We start from the raw sequence: 15439 nt of genomic DNA, 5'->3' as shown, positions 1-15439 counted from the left end.
TACACTTCAGCTAACCCAGGGGGAAAAGGTGATTTGTTCCTTGGGGGAAACATTTATAAAGTCTGTCCTGTCTTGGAAAAACTAGTCTCTAAAGGGCGATTGCAAAGATTGGACTTATTTATCCAAGTCAAGAGCCTGGTAGAAAGGGCATGATGAGCTTGTGAAACACAAAAAGATGAGAAATCAGTTGCTGGCAGTCCTGGAAGATGAGAGAAGTCAGTGACTGAGAAACACTACAAAAACCCACTGGGAAAATGTGAATTGATAAAAGGAACATTTTGCACATCTGGTCTATAATAAGGCAGCATGCTGCCCTGATGCAGTTCCCAGTTCTCTCTTTCAGCTCCCTCAAATCCAGGCCAGTGCATGCTATGATGCTACGTTGGTTGCAACAAAGGGGCTGCTCCCTGCTTTGAAATGAGAAAAGCATCTCCACACCCCCCTGAGCTGCCAAAAGTATTTTGTTATCCTGTTTGCATCCAAACTTCAGCCAGAGTTTATTTTTCTCTTTGCCAGGTGCTCAGTGGTGAACGGATGTAGCACTTAACCACAGCCCATTCTCCACCTCACCTACCTGAGGAGATGTGGGTAGAAATTTGCGTATTTATTAAATATCTTTTCACAGGATACATAAATAGTGGCACTGTGTTTTGCTCACAGTGCTGGCAGGGAAAGGTTGGGAAATGTGCTTAACAAACTATGCTGAAGGCAACACAAGGCAGTGCTTGAGCCGGCAGGATTTGGCTTTTTCTATCCATTAAGATATAGAGGTGCAAGTTTTTATCTCTCTTAGGTTTGATCACAACTTCTATATTTTGGTGTAGCGTGACAAAATATGCAGTCCTCTTGGGTTTGGCCCAAACTCTTCATTTTTGCAAGCAATGAGCTGTCCTATAAGGTGTTTAGCAGGGTTGGTGGGTAATTTGCTTTAAGCCATTTCCCTTTAGGAAGCCTATTCTCTGCCATTGCTGCTTGCCCCAAACCTGAAATTTGAGTTGGTTGTCTCAAAGACAGCACTTTGAGGCTCTTATATCCAAAAGCATCCCATCTCTTCCCCTTGCCTATTTCTTACTACTGGGAAGGCTCATGTTAAAGAGTTCATAGAATCACTGAGATTGGAAAAGACCTCTGTGATCCTCTTGTCCAACTGCTGATCCATCCCCAACACGCTCACTAACCATGTGCCTAAACAGAGTCGTAGAATCATTAAAGTTGGAAAAGACCTCTAAGATTCCCAAGTTCAACCACAACCCACCCCACAGATGTGACATAAATCCCATTTCCATAAGCTTGTGACATGCAAAAGTCATGTAAGATGCCGATGACAGCATCGGCACAACAGTAGCAACCTCAGTTTCTAACAGATTGCTTCATGTCATAGCTGCCCTATCTTTGGTAATCAGAACCAAGATGCTACAAACCCCATGTGTGGGCTTGCCTTGCTCACCTGGCTGTCAAACAGTTGACTTACATGTCCTCCATCTGGGCTAAAAGCAAGAGCTTTTTGCTCTCCAGCTAGTAGGAAAAATCACTAACCTAGCTGCTGGGAGAGCTTGCATAATTCACCTTCCTTCCAAGGCATGCTGAGCAGAAAGCAAATAAGTTACTGCTGAGGATAAAGGAGAGTACACAAACAAGCAGCTCCCATTTGCACCTTTGGAAAGGAGCCTTGGACGTGAGGAAATAAATGGAAAACGCATTTACAAACCTTACCTCAGACTGAATTTTCCCTGTTTGCATCAGCATACGTTGTTGTTAGTTGTGATTTCTTGCTGGGTGATGGACAGGGCTTGAAGTCAGCATCTAGAGCAGAAAACAAATGCTCTGAGTTGGATGCATGCACCCTGCTCAGTGAAACATATTACGTGTGCAAGGTGATACAGACATTGTAAGAGCTCCCCTGACAATACGTAAAAATTTACTGTTGCTTCAAATCTGCCCTCTGTATGCCACAGATTTATGGGCTGAGAGGTGAGGTTGTATGGAAGCGAAGTGGGTAATGGGAAGGTGTGAAGAGGAGATGCAGTGATAGTGACTTGGGGTAGAAATATATATAAATTTTAGCAAAACAAACAAAAAATTTAATAAAATTCATTTTTTTCCCCTGTTGAAAGCCAAGGGCAATCCTTGAGGCGGTGGAGTGATGCAGATGGAAGCAAACTTTGTAAAATGGGATGAGGAAGGAATTGAGGTGGTATGGCTGAGATGTGAAACAAGGTGATAGAACAAGGTGTGGTGAGATTGCTTTGCAGGACGGTAAACACTGGGCTGTCTATGGGCAGCATCTCTGTTTGAACAGACCACAGCAGCTGTTTGCTCCTGTGATGAGAAGTACTGCAGTTCTCCCCAAAAGCTGCATGCCTCAGTGCCACCCAGGATTCACTGGATGAGCTCTGGGCAGTGCAAACCCATTTGTGCTTTTCAGTGGGGATGCATTTACTAATACACATGTTGACAGCATGCAACCTATGCTGAATAAGCTGCAGATCATGCATAAAGCATACATGGGTGAAATGTGCAATTTACAGTAGGTACACCCTAAATCAGGGCCTGAAATTCAAGCTAACGCACAAAACTTGAACACAGCAGAGCAGGATGTTTAAAACAAAAACAAAACAAAAAAAAAAAACAAAACAAAACAAAAAAACACAACCTGACAGCCTTTTCACTTTGTGCAGCACAAGTGAGCAACAGCAGTGAGCATTGGTAAATAAATACCAGAGGTCACTGTGCTGCCAACAGCAGCAGGGCCAGGTTCTGCTGACACTACCTGAAGGGAAAAAGGCTCTATAAAATATTGAGGAAAAAAAAAAAGTAATAGAAACTCAGGCAGCACGACTAATGGCATGCGGAGGGAGGCAATTGCATTCTCCCTATGTTGTTTTGCGAAGATTCAACTCTCAGATGCAAAAGAACCATGAGAATGGACACGATGGTCCCAAAATGTATTTCAGCAGCCCAAATCCAAGTGGTTTGCCACAAATCTGGGAGCGAGTAGGGGAGCACCTTTAATAGGGACAGTCTCCATGGTGCACAAATTGCTCCCCAGAACCCCTTGCAAGACTGCAGGTTGCCATGACCGAGTGCCAGTTCCCTCCTTTACCCACTCAATTACATGATATTGCATGTTAAAACTACCAGTTTCTTTATAGTCTCTATTTTTTTCCCCCTCACCTTCACAATTTGTCTTACAGCTCATCAGCCATAACAAATTCAACTTCATAAAGTGAAGGCATGGGTTATTATTACCTTATGGAAATAAAATGGAAGCAGCAGATCTTTATTCCTAGGCCTGGCATTTGTCTCCTTGAATGCTTAATGTGGTTTCGGCCAGAGCTTCAAAAATTGTTCCATTCTCTAAAGACAATGACAGGCTCAGCTTGGGGGGCTTAGATCGTACTTCCTCCCTCTCCTCACTCCTTGCAGCGGATATTGCTCCCAAACCCCATGTTATTTACTTACAAGGAATGCTCCGTTGCAAACCTAATGTTATTTGCTTGCTGGAGAGATGCTTCATTGCAAACTCAGCATTATTTGTTTTTTTGGAGGGATTCTCCATTGCAAACCTGACGTTACTTGTTCACTAGAGTGATGTTCTGTTGCAAGCCCTACACTATTTCTGTTGGAGGGATTCTTTGGGGATGCAAACTGTCTTTTTTTGCAAACCTCTGTAGTTCTGATATCGTTGGCTTTGCAACCCCTTGTTGAGCTGAGGGTGCTGTTCTGGTTTTGCTTGGTGCAAGGGCAATTCAGCCTGCAGGGTGTGAGCTGGGAGAGAACTTACCCCAAATCTGCATATGTTGGAAGGGAGAAAAGTGTATGGTGTATGCAAACTGTTGTCATGGCCTGAGCCACGGATGGAGCACCTGGGGAAAGGAGCCAGTCAGCCTTGTGAATTGTCTTTACCTATGCTTCCCTGCGTAACCAGAAGTGATGGAGCCTTGGCTGCACCTCACTTGGACCTCATCTAAGGGCTGACTGCCACTGGGGAAGGATATCTTTCTGGAGATCCCTCCTTGGTGAAGCTTTCCTCTGTGAACCTAGAATCTTCTAATATGGGTGAGCAATCTTCTTCCCATCCTTTTTAGCACCTCTCTATCATGCTGCTCCTTCTGTCATCACACCTTTGTTGTAATGCCTTTCCCATTATATTGATCTGTTCAATTGCTACAGATGGCCGTGGTGGGGTCTGATGGCCATGGTGAAGTTGAGATGCCCAAGAAGTCAGGGTTTTGGGCATCATCCCATGGCATGGTGTGGGGGTGAGCTGATATCTGCTGCCTGTGAGCCCATTCTCACTTCCAGCCCTGCTTCCCCCCTCCCATAGTGTTTTTCTTGTTTTCTACCTAAAACAAAAACTCAAAGTGAAAAGCTGAAGCAAGCATTTAGCATGGCTGCCAGCATTGCCAAGATCAGAGAAAGATCCTGAAGTTATTCTTTTTAACTCATTTTTAAGGTTGAGGAATGTATGAGAGGCCCTAATTTGGTACTACTGGGGTTTTATTTCCAATTGAAAGTATTGGAGGAAAAGGGAAAAACACAGCATTTTCACTTGCATCTAGCATAGATTATGACGATTCTTTTTGTGAGCCAAAAAGAGTTAGAAAGAGAGTGGAAAAAGAGTTTAAATTAAGCCATGTGTCATCCTGAGTGTCAGGATGGAGGAGGGAGACAAACCAGGGAAAATGATGTCTGCAACTTTTAATCTTATTTATATCAACCCCATGGCTGTCATCAGTCTATTTATGCAGCTGCGAAGATGTTCTTCAGAACGCCTTCCGTGTATATATATCTGTGCATGTGCACTTGTGTATTTATACAGCTCCAGGGGGGACTCGTTTGGTAAATGATGGGAGATGTTTCACCAGCTGAGGCTGGGCTCCTTCCACAGTGTGCAAACTGCTTTTCCCTTTTGTGTGCTTTTAGGATTTTGAGGCTGCCAGGGAGTTTTTAATATTAGAGACTGGGCAAGGTGTGCTTGGGATGGGTGTCACATTGGAGTGCCCATCGCGTTGGAAAAGCAAAATGCTTCTGTTTATGTTAAAGCAATTTGTTGTCCCCTTCCAAGCTGGACCTTGGTTTTCATGTGAGCCTCAGGTCAATGCTGTGGGATATATGCTCCTGGAGCCATGTAGCAGAAAGCGTTGCCCTTGCAGTGCTAAGTTTTAGAACTGAAGGTAAATAGAAAGAAAATGTTATGGGTTCCCGGCACAGCCTGGGCTTGGGGAAAAAATCTGAACAGCTGGCAATGATGGCTGAAATGTTTTAATTTTTTTTTTTTTTTAAGGCAGAAGTAAGGGGGTTTCTGAAACAGAATTTTCTTTCCAGCTGAAAAACTGAAACTTCCCATCTGTGGGGAGGGAGAGAGGCGCCAAGCTAATCCTTTCAAAATACTCACCATTTTTCTAAAAATGTGACTTTCAACTCGGAAAACCTCCCTAGGTGACTTACAGTCATGAAATACTGCAGTGTTTGGGAAGTCAGGAATTTTTTTTGCACTCCCCCAGATCTTTATTTTGGTGGAAAACAGCAAATCTGGCCTGAACATTGATTCATGGGCTTGGGGGAAGAGATGGGGCTGAACAGATGGGGATATACATGCTGGATTTCATCTTATCAAAATTGGACATTTCTTCCTCTCCTATGAGTGTATAATGAATGATAGGATTTGTTTTTGTTGCTTATATGTAAGAAATTGCAGTGTAGCAGCAACCAGCTTCCCAAACTGGTTTGCATTGGTGTCTACTGGGAGGGACTCCTCCAAACAGGTGGCGGCAGTGGGTGTTCTGTCCTTTAATTGGAGCAGGATCAGCCTCACTGAACACATCCCAATTGCCTTATTTATTTTTATTTTTTAATATAGTTTTTTAAGCAGTTTGTGTGAAAAACACATACGGCAGAAGAGCACGTTGGGGGGAGAGAGATGTATATCAGAGCATTACCAAGAGTGATAATTTAATGAAAGCAAATACCTGTGCTTGTGATTACACCAGAGTGGGGAAATAAGGACTTCTTAACAGCATTAGCCACTGGCACAGATTTATATGAATAATTACAGCCCAGACACCAATCTTGGGAATTACCCATAGCGCAGGATACCTGCTTATTTTGGGGGTCTGTAATATTGTAATATTTTGGGAATAATACCTGAATATTTTAGGTTATGAAATATATATCCCCTTAAAGATTTAGGGCTAAGAGCACTTTGTAGTGTCTCCAAAATGTGCAAGAGCAGCTGTGGGTGTGGGTGCTTGGTGCTTTGCTCCTGCACTTTTGCATCAACGGTGGAGTGTGTTAATTATAGCGTATTAATTATATGTAATAATTAAAACATGCATGCTGTGAAAAGCCCCTTGCTAACATCATGCAGCCCTTTTGCTCTTGTTGTCAAGGGGAAAAAAAAGGCATTGAGGAAATCGCTTTAATTCCCTCCTGGGACTTGGTGCTACCTGGCCAGAGCAGGATCAGTTGAAGGCATTTGGTGCTAAATAAAATGCTAAACATGAATGCAGCGGGAGGGCAGGGCTCCTTGAAACAGAAACAGCTGCTTGCAGGGTTACGCTGAGCCTAAAGTGGGTTTGAATGAAGGAAAACGATGGCTCCAAGGTAAACTTGAGGCTGGATAAGCTGTGATTTGGGAATGCTGCTGTTTCATTTTACAGTGGCTTTTTATTGTTAAAAAAGGATGAAAATAGTGAGACCTTTTTCTATCACAGCAAAGCAAAATATTTGGGGTTAAATGCAGTGTGTTGGGTTATCCCATGGTGATGTTTCTTTGCTTTTCAACTGCCTGAGTTTCTGTTTTTGATGGAGAAATGCCAGCAAGGGTCATGAGCAAAGCAGCAGTCGGGGCTGGAAAGAATGGGTGGATTCTCCTGCTGAGACATTTCTATTGAAAGCAAGTTCCAGGTCCATAAATTGAGATAAATCTTCCTTTCTGTGGAGAAAATTGGATTATTTTAAGATGGGTGAAGTCTGAGAAATTGGTGCCATGCTGCAACCACACCTGCAGCATCCCAGTGCCTAAATCCTCCCCAGTGCATTTTTTCCCAATGGAAGCATCTCTTCCCACTGACCTAACCTGAAATATAGGAAATCCCAATTCTTTCTCTCAGAGCAGGATTTCACCAGGACTTTTTCCCCCACTACACCAAAGTTTAAGGAAAATCGTAGAACCACAGATCGATTGAAGTTGGAAAAGATCTCTAAAATCCTCAAGTCCAACCCCAACCCATCTGTTACAATAGGAAAGATTAACGCGGTGGAAGGGTGATACAGGATTGTAACAGCAAAGGGTCCAGCATTCATAGGATGGTATTTCAAAGGAAAAGTAAAGGTGCTCACCCGTATCTGAAGATCTCAATTCACAGAAAGACTCCACAAGAGAGAGATCTCCAACCAGTGATCCTTCACCAGTAGCAGTCAGCCCTTAAATGGGATCTAAGAGAGATGCAGCCAGGCTCCAACACTTCCTGTCCCACAGCTCAACTGCCTTCCTCCTGTGCTCCTGGGACTTGACTGGTCCTTTCCCCAGGTGCTCAATGGTTCAGGCTGTGACTCAGCAGGTACTGTAAACCATCCCACCATGCCCACTGTGTCCATCAGTGCCACATCTCCACGCTGAATGCCTGCAGTGATGGTGACCCCACCATCTCTCTGGGCAGCCTGTACCAATGCCTTGCCACTCTTTTGGAGATTTTTTTTTTTCTAATACCCAACCAGAAAATCCACGGGGATAGAGAAGGGACTTGTAAGGAACAGGGATGCCTACGGCTTGAACAGGTGTTCAGAGTCCCCTTCCAGCCTCACCAGAATTCCTTTATTTCACCTGCATATGGGCATCTTCCATCAAGAGGGATGTTGAAAGATGGGAACCTGCTGAAGATCTTCAATGCACTTCATTGAGTTTTTCAGCCAACAGGCAAAAGTCAGGTCTTATACAGACTCAATGAGCACTTGTTTTGGCAAGGAATATCCTCCCTAAAAAAGCTCATTTTGGGGTCACCTGACTCCTGACAAAGGGTTGGGGAGGACGGGCAGTGCAGACAGCTAGAGACACGTGCTGCTCTTTGCCAGCTTCCTCGTTAATCTTGATTATGAAGCCCTCGTGCTGAAGTTAATTTTCTTGTAGATGCATATCAGTCATGTAGCTGGGAATTTTGCGTGCACTAATGAGAAATTGCAGCCTCATCACATTATTACTCTGCTAATTAGTACACAGACTTCTTCTGGAAAGGTCAGGAGAGAGGGGCTGAGAAACTTCACATTTTTTTTTGTACCAAATTGGGGTCGCTTGGTGCAGAGAGAGGTGTGCGTATAGCTCTCTGCCCTGGATTTCTGCTGTTCCTAAAGGTGTTGAGGACAGTGCTTTGGACCTTGTTTTTGCATTGTCTCCATCCATCAAGGATGGGAAGGATGTTGGCTCCATCCTCAAATAGGGATTTTCTGTTGCAATGGGAATCTATGGAAAATCTATGGGAAAGCCCTTATTTCAGAAAAGAAAAGACAAAGAACAGCCAAATCAGCTCATTTTGTGCTTTTCCAGCCTCTGGGGCTGTCAGCAGAGTACCTTAACCAGCCTCTAAATTCACAGGAAATTAAAACCCAGGCAAAACCCAATGAAGCCAGACACCCAATACAAACGGCAATATCTTCATCCAACAATTTACATCGCTTACTGTCTCCTCCAATGTCCTGGGATTCAGCTGACAGCCTGCACGCTTCTCTTGCGTTCCACTACTAAATCTGGAGGCTGTCAAAGGCGTTTTGCTGGGGAAAGACGATGACTACTTCTCCAAGCACTTTGAGATGCTCCTCCCAGCTCGCTGGGGGTGGTTGTGCATGCAAAAGGCAGTTGCAGAATGGGGGGGGGGAAAAAAAAAAAGGACAAAATTGAGGTTGGGAAGGCTTTGCAAGGAGAAATTGCCCAGGGAAGCAGTCACTGTTCCTGGAGGTGTTTAGGAAAAAGAAAAGGTAGATGTAGTATCTAGGGACGTTGGTTAGTAAGCAACATTGGTGGCAGGGGAGTGTTTGGAATGGATGATCTTAGACGTCTTTCTCAAACTTACTGATTCTATGATATCTTCCTGCTAATCATCCCTCTTCTCTACACTGTTTTGAGCTGGGTGAACCTTTTGAACTTTGAGCCTCATCTTTTTACCCCTATAAGTGTTTCACCTATGAGTTACATCATCCAATCGATGGGGGGGGGAAAAAAAATCACTGTGTGTCTCTGCCGTGGGCATAGTTAAGCTAGGAACGCTATTTCTGCTGCTCAGGCATTGAGAGAGCAGAGAGAAAACCCACCCCTGTGCAGAGGAATTTCAGCAATTAATTGACTTTTGATTTGATTTTGCAGTGACCTATGCAGAGCCTGATTTCTTTCATTGGGGGTTGGTTAGTGAAGAAGCAAGCCACAAGCCAGCAGATTCCATCAGTCTGGTGCTGCTGGTTGTGTTGGTTTGGAAGCTGTAACCCCCAAGGACAATGCTGGGGACTGTTTGCACGAGGCTGGCTTAAAATGAGGGGAGATCTTGCGATTTTGGGGAATGGCAGAGTGAAGCTGGGATTCAGAGCACAGCCTTCCCTCATAAACCACGCACATTCATACAAATCACAGCCTGCCCTGCACCCCGCGTCCCATCCATCCCCACCCCCTCCCTGCAGCCCCGCCCTGGGGCCGGACCGGGGCGGGCTTAGCCGGGAGGTGGGTGCCGGAGGTTCGAGCGGTGACATCGCGGTGCTGGAGCTGCGAGCGGTCGGCTCGGCTCGGTGGGATCGGCAGAGAGGGGCGTCGAGCCCAGCCCGGCACCGCCGCGATGCCTTCCGGACCCCCCCGTGCTACAGCCACTGGTTCGGGGCACCGGTGAGCCCTATGGGGGCTCCCCTCCCTCCTCCCCCGCGGACGCTATGCGGACCATGAGCCCCCTGCCCCTCTTTTTACTGCTGCTTTGGGATCTCCTGGACCTGGCACTGGGTGAGTTCCATCACCCCCTCACAACGGGATCAGCCCTGTGCCCTGATCCCAAATAACGGGTAAATGCTGTGCTGCGGGTGTGCGGGGGCTCTAGGCTCTGTGCCCCCCCTCGCGGCTTGGGAAAGGCTCTCCGTAATGGGAAAGTGGTTCTGGACCCGGTAGTAGGACGGTGGTTTTAGATCTGGGAATAGGGCACCCTTGATAATGCAGTGTTTTGCACTCTATAATAGGGTGCCCAGGAATAGGGGACCCGCTAATATGGCAATGGTTTTGGAGCTGGTAATAAGGCACCGTGTAATAGGACAGTGGTTTTGGACTTGGTGATAGGGAGCCTGGTCATAGGGCATCAGTTTTGGACCTGAGATTAGAGTGCCTGTTAATAGGTCTTCAGTTTTGGACCTGATAATATGGCACTGGTTTTGGATCTGGGCATGAGGCACCAGTAACGGAATAGTGGTTTTTGGACCACTGGTAACAGGGCACCTGGTAATAGGAGAAGCCACTAATAGGGTGATTAGTTTGGATTTGGTAATGGTGTATCAGACATTGACCTGTTAATAGGATGTCTGTTAATAGGATGCTGGATTTTAACCTGTTAATAGGGCACTTGTTAACTGAATGCTAGGTTTACATCTGTTTATAAAGTGGTTGCATGCAGAGTGCCTGGTTTGGACTTCATAATAGGGTAACTCAGTAATAAGGCAACCCATTTGGACCCAGTAACAGGGCATCTGTTAACAGGGTACCAGATTTGGACCTAGTATTAGGTCACCCATTAGTAGGATACTTGGCTTGGATCTGGTAATAAATGAATCTGCTGATAGGGCAGTAGGTTTAGCCCCTTTAATAGGGTACCAAATTTGGACCTGCTAATAAGGCAGGCATTACTAGGACACCAGTTTTAGACCCATTAGTAGGGCACTTGCAAATAGAACACCCAGTTTTTACCTCTTAATAGGGTTCCCCCCAACAGGACATTGTTTTTGAATCTATTAACAGGATGCTGACATTGTCCTCATTAATAGGGACCTGCAGGGATAGTCCATAGTCCATTCTCTGTATAGTGCATCAAAGCCCTGCCTGCTCTGCACAGCTCTGAGTGCTGGGAGGTGAGTGGCACTGATTGGGCAACTGTTGGGATTTTGCTATTTCTAACACGCTTTTTCCTGCATAGAATGCAGCCATCAGCTGCTGCAGGGCACAGGGAGGGGGAGCGGTGGACGCGCTCTGTAGGATTGGCACAAAGGGGCCAATTCTTCTCGAGTTTGAGGTGAAGTGCACAATATTATCCTTTGGGGTAGCACAGATCCACCTGCATAAAGCTGAGTTCCGCTTTTAATGTGCTTTTCAGCTGATGATTGATGAGAGTGGGGATGGGTAAGGCTGTGTTTGTGGTGTATGTTTGGGGGGGAGAAAGAGGTCAAAGCGTTTGTTCTGTGGATCAGTGTGGGGCTGTGGGGTGAGAAATGATACGATAGGATCTGATCATGGCGTGTGGATCTGGATTAGTGCTGCCATGAGCTCAGCATTCAGCTCCTAAAACCCCACTGGAACTTCTCTGTGTTCCCATATCCTGAGGTTTGAGCACTGTCCCAAAACCCAGCACTTTCCAAGCAAAAAAGAAATATATCATTGCAAAAAGCCCATCCCGATGCTCTGGCAGTGGATGGCAGTTCCTGAGGTTCAGCATTGGGCAGATGGCTTTTCCTTGGCTGAGAACATTCTTGGCTGGGGATTCTGCACCCGGGGATCTCCAGCCTTATTCTTGCCAGGGATGCAGCAGGATCCATGCCTACAAAGGGGATGTTAAGTCCCATCACTTTTTCCTCCACAATGCCTCTCTGAAGTGGTAAATTTTGTTCTTTTTTCTTTATATGCACTGTCTATAATGCATGGTGCTTGCTTTGTGTTCTCCCCGTGATTTCCCCTATTGCTGCCCCATCTCTGTGGGTGTGATTGAACATCCTATCAGCAGTGCACACAGTCAAGCAAAACATCCGTAAGAGCATCTGTGAGTGCATTTTGGGGCTTTCCATCTGAATCCATCACTTCTGAATGAAAAGCCCTTTTATTCCCTCATGCGATGCTCCCTGTTTTCTGGATGTGTGGTAGGCCAGCTGTGCCCTTCCCTATACAGCTTTTCCCATTAAAGCAAGTTCAATCTCTCCCCTTGGCCAGGAAAAGCAACCTGAGCATGGCTAAGTGGGTTGAGAGAGCATCAGAATGGAAAAATGAGGGCATATGCAGGAGGTGAGCGGTCAGACGGTGGCTGGCAGTGGCCCCATAGCCTTGAGGTGGTGGTTTTTGGAAAGGCACAAAGTCTCATCTGCAGGCAGGGTGATGGCTCCTTGGCCGCCCCAAGCTGTTTGCTGGCACTTCACTCGTTGCCTGAAATACGTTCCCATCACATGCTCATCAGGTTTCTTTTAACGGGCAGGGAAAATCAGAGCTGTGTTTTGCAAACATGAAAGGAGAGTTAAATATGTCGAAGTCTGATCTCAGTGAGATATTGATATTGCCGTCATCTGAGAAGGTTTGGGGTAGAAAAGGAGAAAATTCAGTGTTCAGGTGTCTGGGAGTTTGCACGGTGCAGAGAGAGGAGGAGCATCCTTGCACCACGTGCAGAACAACCTGCTCTAATTCACCTACGAGCACACTGCGCTGACCTGGAAAAGCAGAACATGTTCTGTCAGCCTTCCTGCTCCTGCTTTCCCATCTCGTATTCAGCTCAGGGTCACCTTCTCTTTATCCTTTCCTCCCCTTTTCCATGAATTTCTGCTTCCTGCAAAGCCTCATGCTGCCTGAGTAAATCCATAAAGTCCTTCTGACAATCCACCCTGCTAATTGCCCTTGCCCTCTCCCAATTAGGCCAATTTTGTTATTCTCTTCTCTCTCTCTCTCTCAGCTGCATTTTGCAGCTCTTTAGAGCTGCCAGCTTCAATCTTAGAGTGTTCTTACAAAGCAAGCTTCCTCCCTTCACCCTGCACCTTCCTAAGTTAATAGGCAGCTTTGGGGCACAGAGTTGTTCCATGCTTCATTTTCCTGCAAAACCCCCTGTATTTTAAATTCTGTGTTCTTCCAGGTGCTGGAGCTCAGTTTTGGGGCAAATCCTTCAGATTCCCCATTCCCTGTTGCAACGAGCAAGTTCTTAGTGTTGATGGTGCTGCGGTATTTAACTTTAGGTCTGGCTGATTTCCTTTTTTTTTTTTTTTTTGGAAAACTTCCCGGCCTGGAAATCAGCCTGCATAGAGCTGAGGAGGGAGGATGCAGCTGATGTGCTGTGTTTGCTCCGTGCCAAGCTGCTCTCTTTGCCCTTTTGTTTGCTTGCTGCAGAGGCACTTGGTGTACTGATGGGCTTGTTTGTAACTAATGGCTGGTGCTCACATTATCTCTCTGGCATTATCTCCTTCCCTCTTTTCCCCATCTCCTTCCTAAAATAAACAGTCAATCACAGCTTGTTTTCAGTGCAGGACTTCTACCAACTTTGGGACAGATTCATGGTGCAACTGCCAAGGGCAGGCAGGCTCTTAGTAAAGTGCAGGACCATGACCCACATCACAATGTGCAGTCACCATCACTGCCAGCTCTATATTTTCCAGGGCACGAAGTCTATAATAAGCAGAAGATTGGGTACCAAGCAAAACCAAATGCTGGAGAAAAGCAGTGGAAATGGGTGAATGAATAACCCTTGTTAATAGAGTCCTGACAAACCCATGACTCTCCATCCATCCATAGAATCATAGAACGGCTTGGGTTGGAAGGGACCTCAAGGATCATCAAGTTCCTATCCCTCTGCCACAGGCAGGGCCACCAACCTCCATGTCTGGTACTAGACCAGGCTGCCCAGGGTCCCATCCACCCTGGTCTTGAGCACTTCCAGGGGCAGCATCCACAAACCTCTCTGGGCAGCTGTTCCAGCACCTCACCTCTCTCTTTGTAAAGAACTTCTCCCTGACATCCAATCTAAACTTTCCCTCCTTGAGCTTAAAACCATTCCCCCTTGTCCTATCACTGTCTGCCCTTGTAAAACGTTGATTCCCCTCCTGTTTATAATTCCCTTTTAAATCCTGAAAAGCCACAATGAGGTCTCATCATAACCTTCTCTTATCCAAGCTGAACAAGTCCAGCTCCTTCAGCCTGTCTTCGTAGGGGAGGTACACCCATCTATTCCTGTGTCCAATCATCCCTATGCCCATCCGTGCTCACATCTGCCCATCCCTTTCCATGTCTGTCCATCCCTTCTCACAACCATCATTCCCATATTTGTCCATCCCCACCCATCTCTACATCCATGCAAGGGAGGTTAGGAGTGGGGAAGGAGGCTTTGCAGTTCTTGGCTGGATCCACAGCAAGGGACTTCTCGCTACCCTTGGCTCCCAGGAGGTTTGGGGAATATCGGGATAAAGATAAATTTCCCATCAGAAGGATGCTGTGAGCAAGAGCCCTTCCCAGCTTCTGGATGACATGTTTTATCTGTTCTGCTGCTGGAAGCAAATCTCCATTTGCAAAACCCTTTTTAGTTGAAAGGCAGCATCCTGGAGGGCTGGAGCAGGGATTTTGTTCTTCTCTGCCCAAACCTGTGTATAATTTTCTTTTATATAATGCCTTCAACAATATACTTCAGAGAGGAGGGTGAAGAGATTAGCAGCTGTGATTCCAACCCTGCTCCACCTCCCGGTGCTTGCAGATAAATTCTGTGGCTACATCCTGTCTGCTCAGGCTGGGGAAATAGGAGCTGGAGCTTCCTCTGATGGGATGCACCCACTTTGCATATGCACTGATATTTCTTTGCGAAATGACTGGAGTAACTTCAGCGGCAGGGATGGGCAGTCGTGATCTGGGAATGCCCCTCAATGGGGGCTTGCTTTTTCCTGTAGGACCGAAGCAATGGTTGAGGTGTGGAACTAAAGAGATGCTTGGTGTGTGGGACCAAAGTGATGGGGGAGGGATGCAGGATGATTGGAGATATGGTGGGGTTCTCCTGTTGGCTCCTGGGTGTGCTGTCATCAATAGAAATGCTTTTTGGGGGGATGGATTGCATGGGTAACATGGGATTTGCTGGTGGCAATGTTGTTTTCTGTTGTACACAGACTGATCCCCAAAAGGAGGTTGGATCTTGGTGTTGTCAGTACTTGAAAAGAGGAAAATTATGGAAAGGGCAATGGCTCAGGGAGTTGCTGGCTCTCTGCAGGGAGGGCAAGATGGGCTAAAAAAGCAGGAGTGTGTGGGGGGGAAAAGTTTATCAGGTATCACCCAAAGCATTGGAATTGCTCTGATTTGGGGGTGTTTTGGGGAGGGTGTTTTGCCCCATGCTGGATGACCAACAGCCTGGATCTGATCAAGCCAGTACGACTGCTCTAGTTACAACGTATATGCACATAGAGATGAAATATTTTCACGAGTGCCAGTGGAGGTGGCTCTTTTAAAGTTATATTTACATCTCATTGCACTACTATTGGTGGG

General features: G+C 46.1%; 1 protein-coding gene across 4 annotated transcripts in view; it reads left to right on the top strand.

The window, feature by feature from the left end:
• Positions 1 to 9706: 9706 nt before the first annotated feature.
• The window catches only part of IGSF21 (immunoglobin superfamily member 21), a 46909-nt gene continuing 41176 nt past the window's right edge, over positions 9707 to 15439 (top strand). For all 4 annotated transcript variants that reach the window (XM_042887705.1, XM_042887704.1, XM_042887707.1 and 1 more), the window contains exon 1: positions 9707 to 9976. In XM_042887705.1, coding sequence (XP_042743639.1) covers positions 9910 to 9976 — 67 coding nt within the window. In that variant the 5' untranslated portion in view covers positions 9707 to 9909. The remainder of the gene's footprint in view (positions 9977 to 15439) is intronic.

This window comes from Lagopus leucura, unplaced genomic scaffold (assembly GCF_019238085.1).
Source record: "Lagopus leucura isolate 7727_CA_CO unplaced genomic scaffold, USGS_WTPT01 Super-Scaffold_100106, whole genome shotgun sequence".
NCBI classification, from domain to species: Eukaryota; Metazoa; Chordata; class Aves; order Galliformes; family Phasianidae; genus Lagopus; species Lagopus leucura.
The sequence above is the reverse complement of the archived record's forward strand: the minus strand, read 5'-3'. Positions and strand labels throughout refer to the sequence as shown.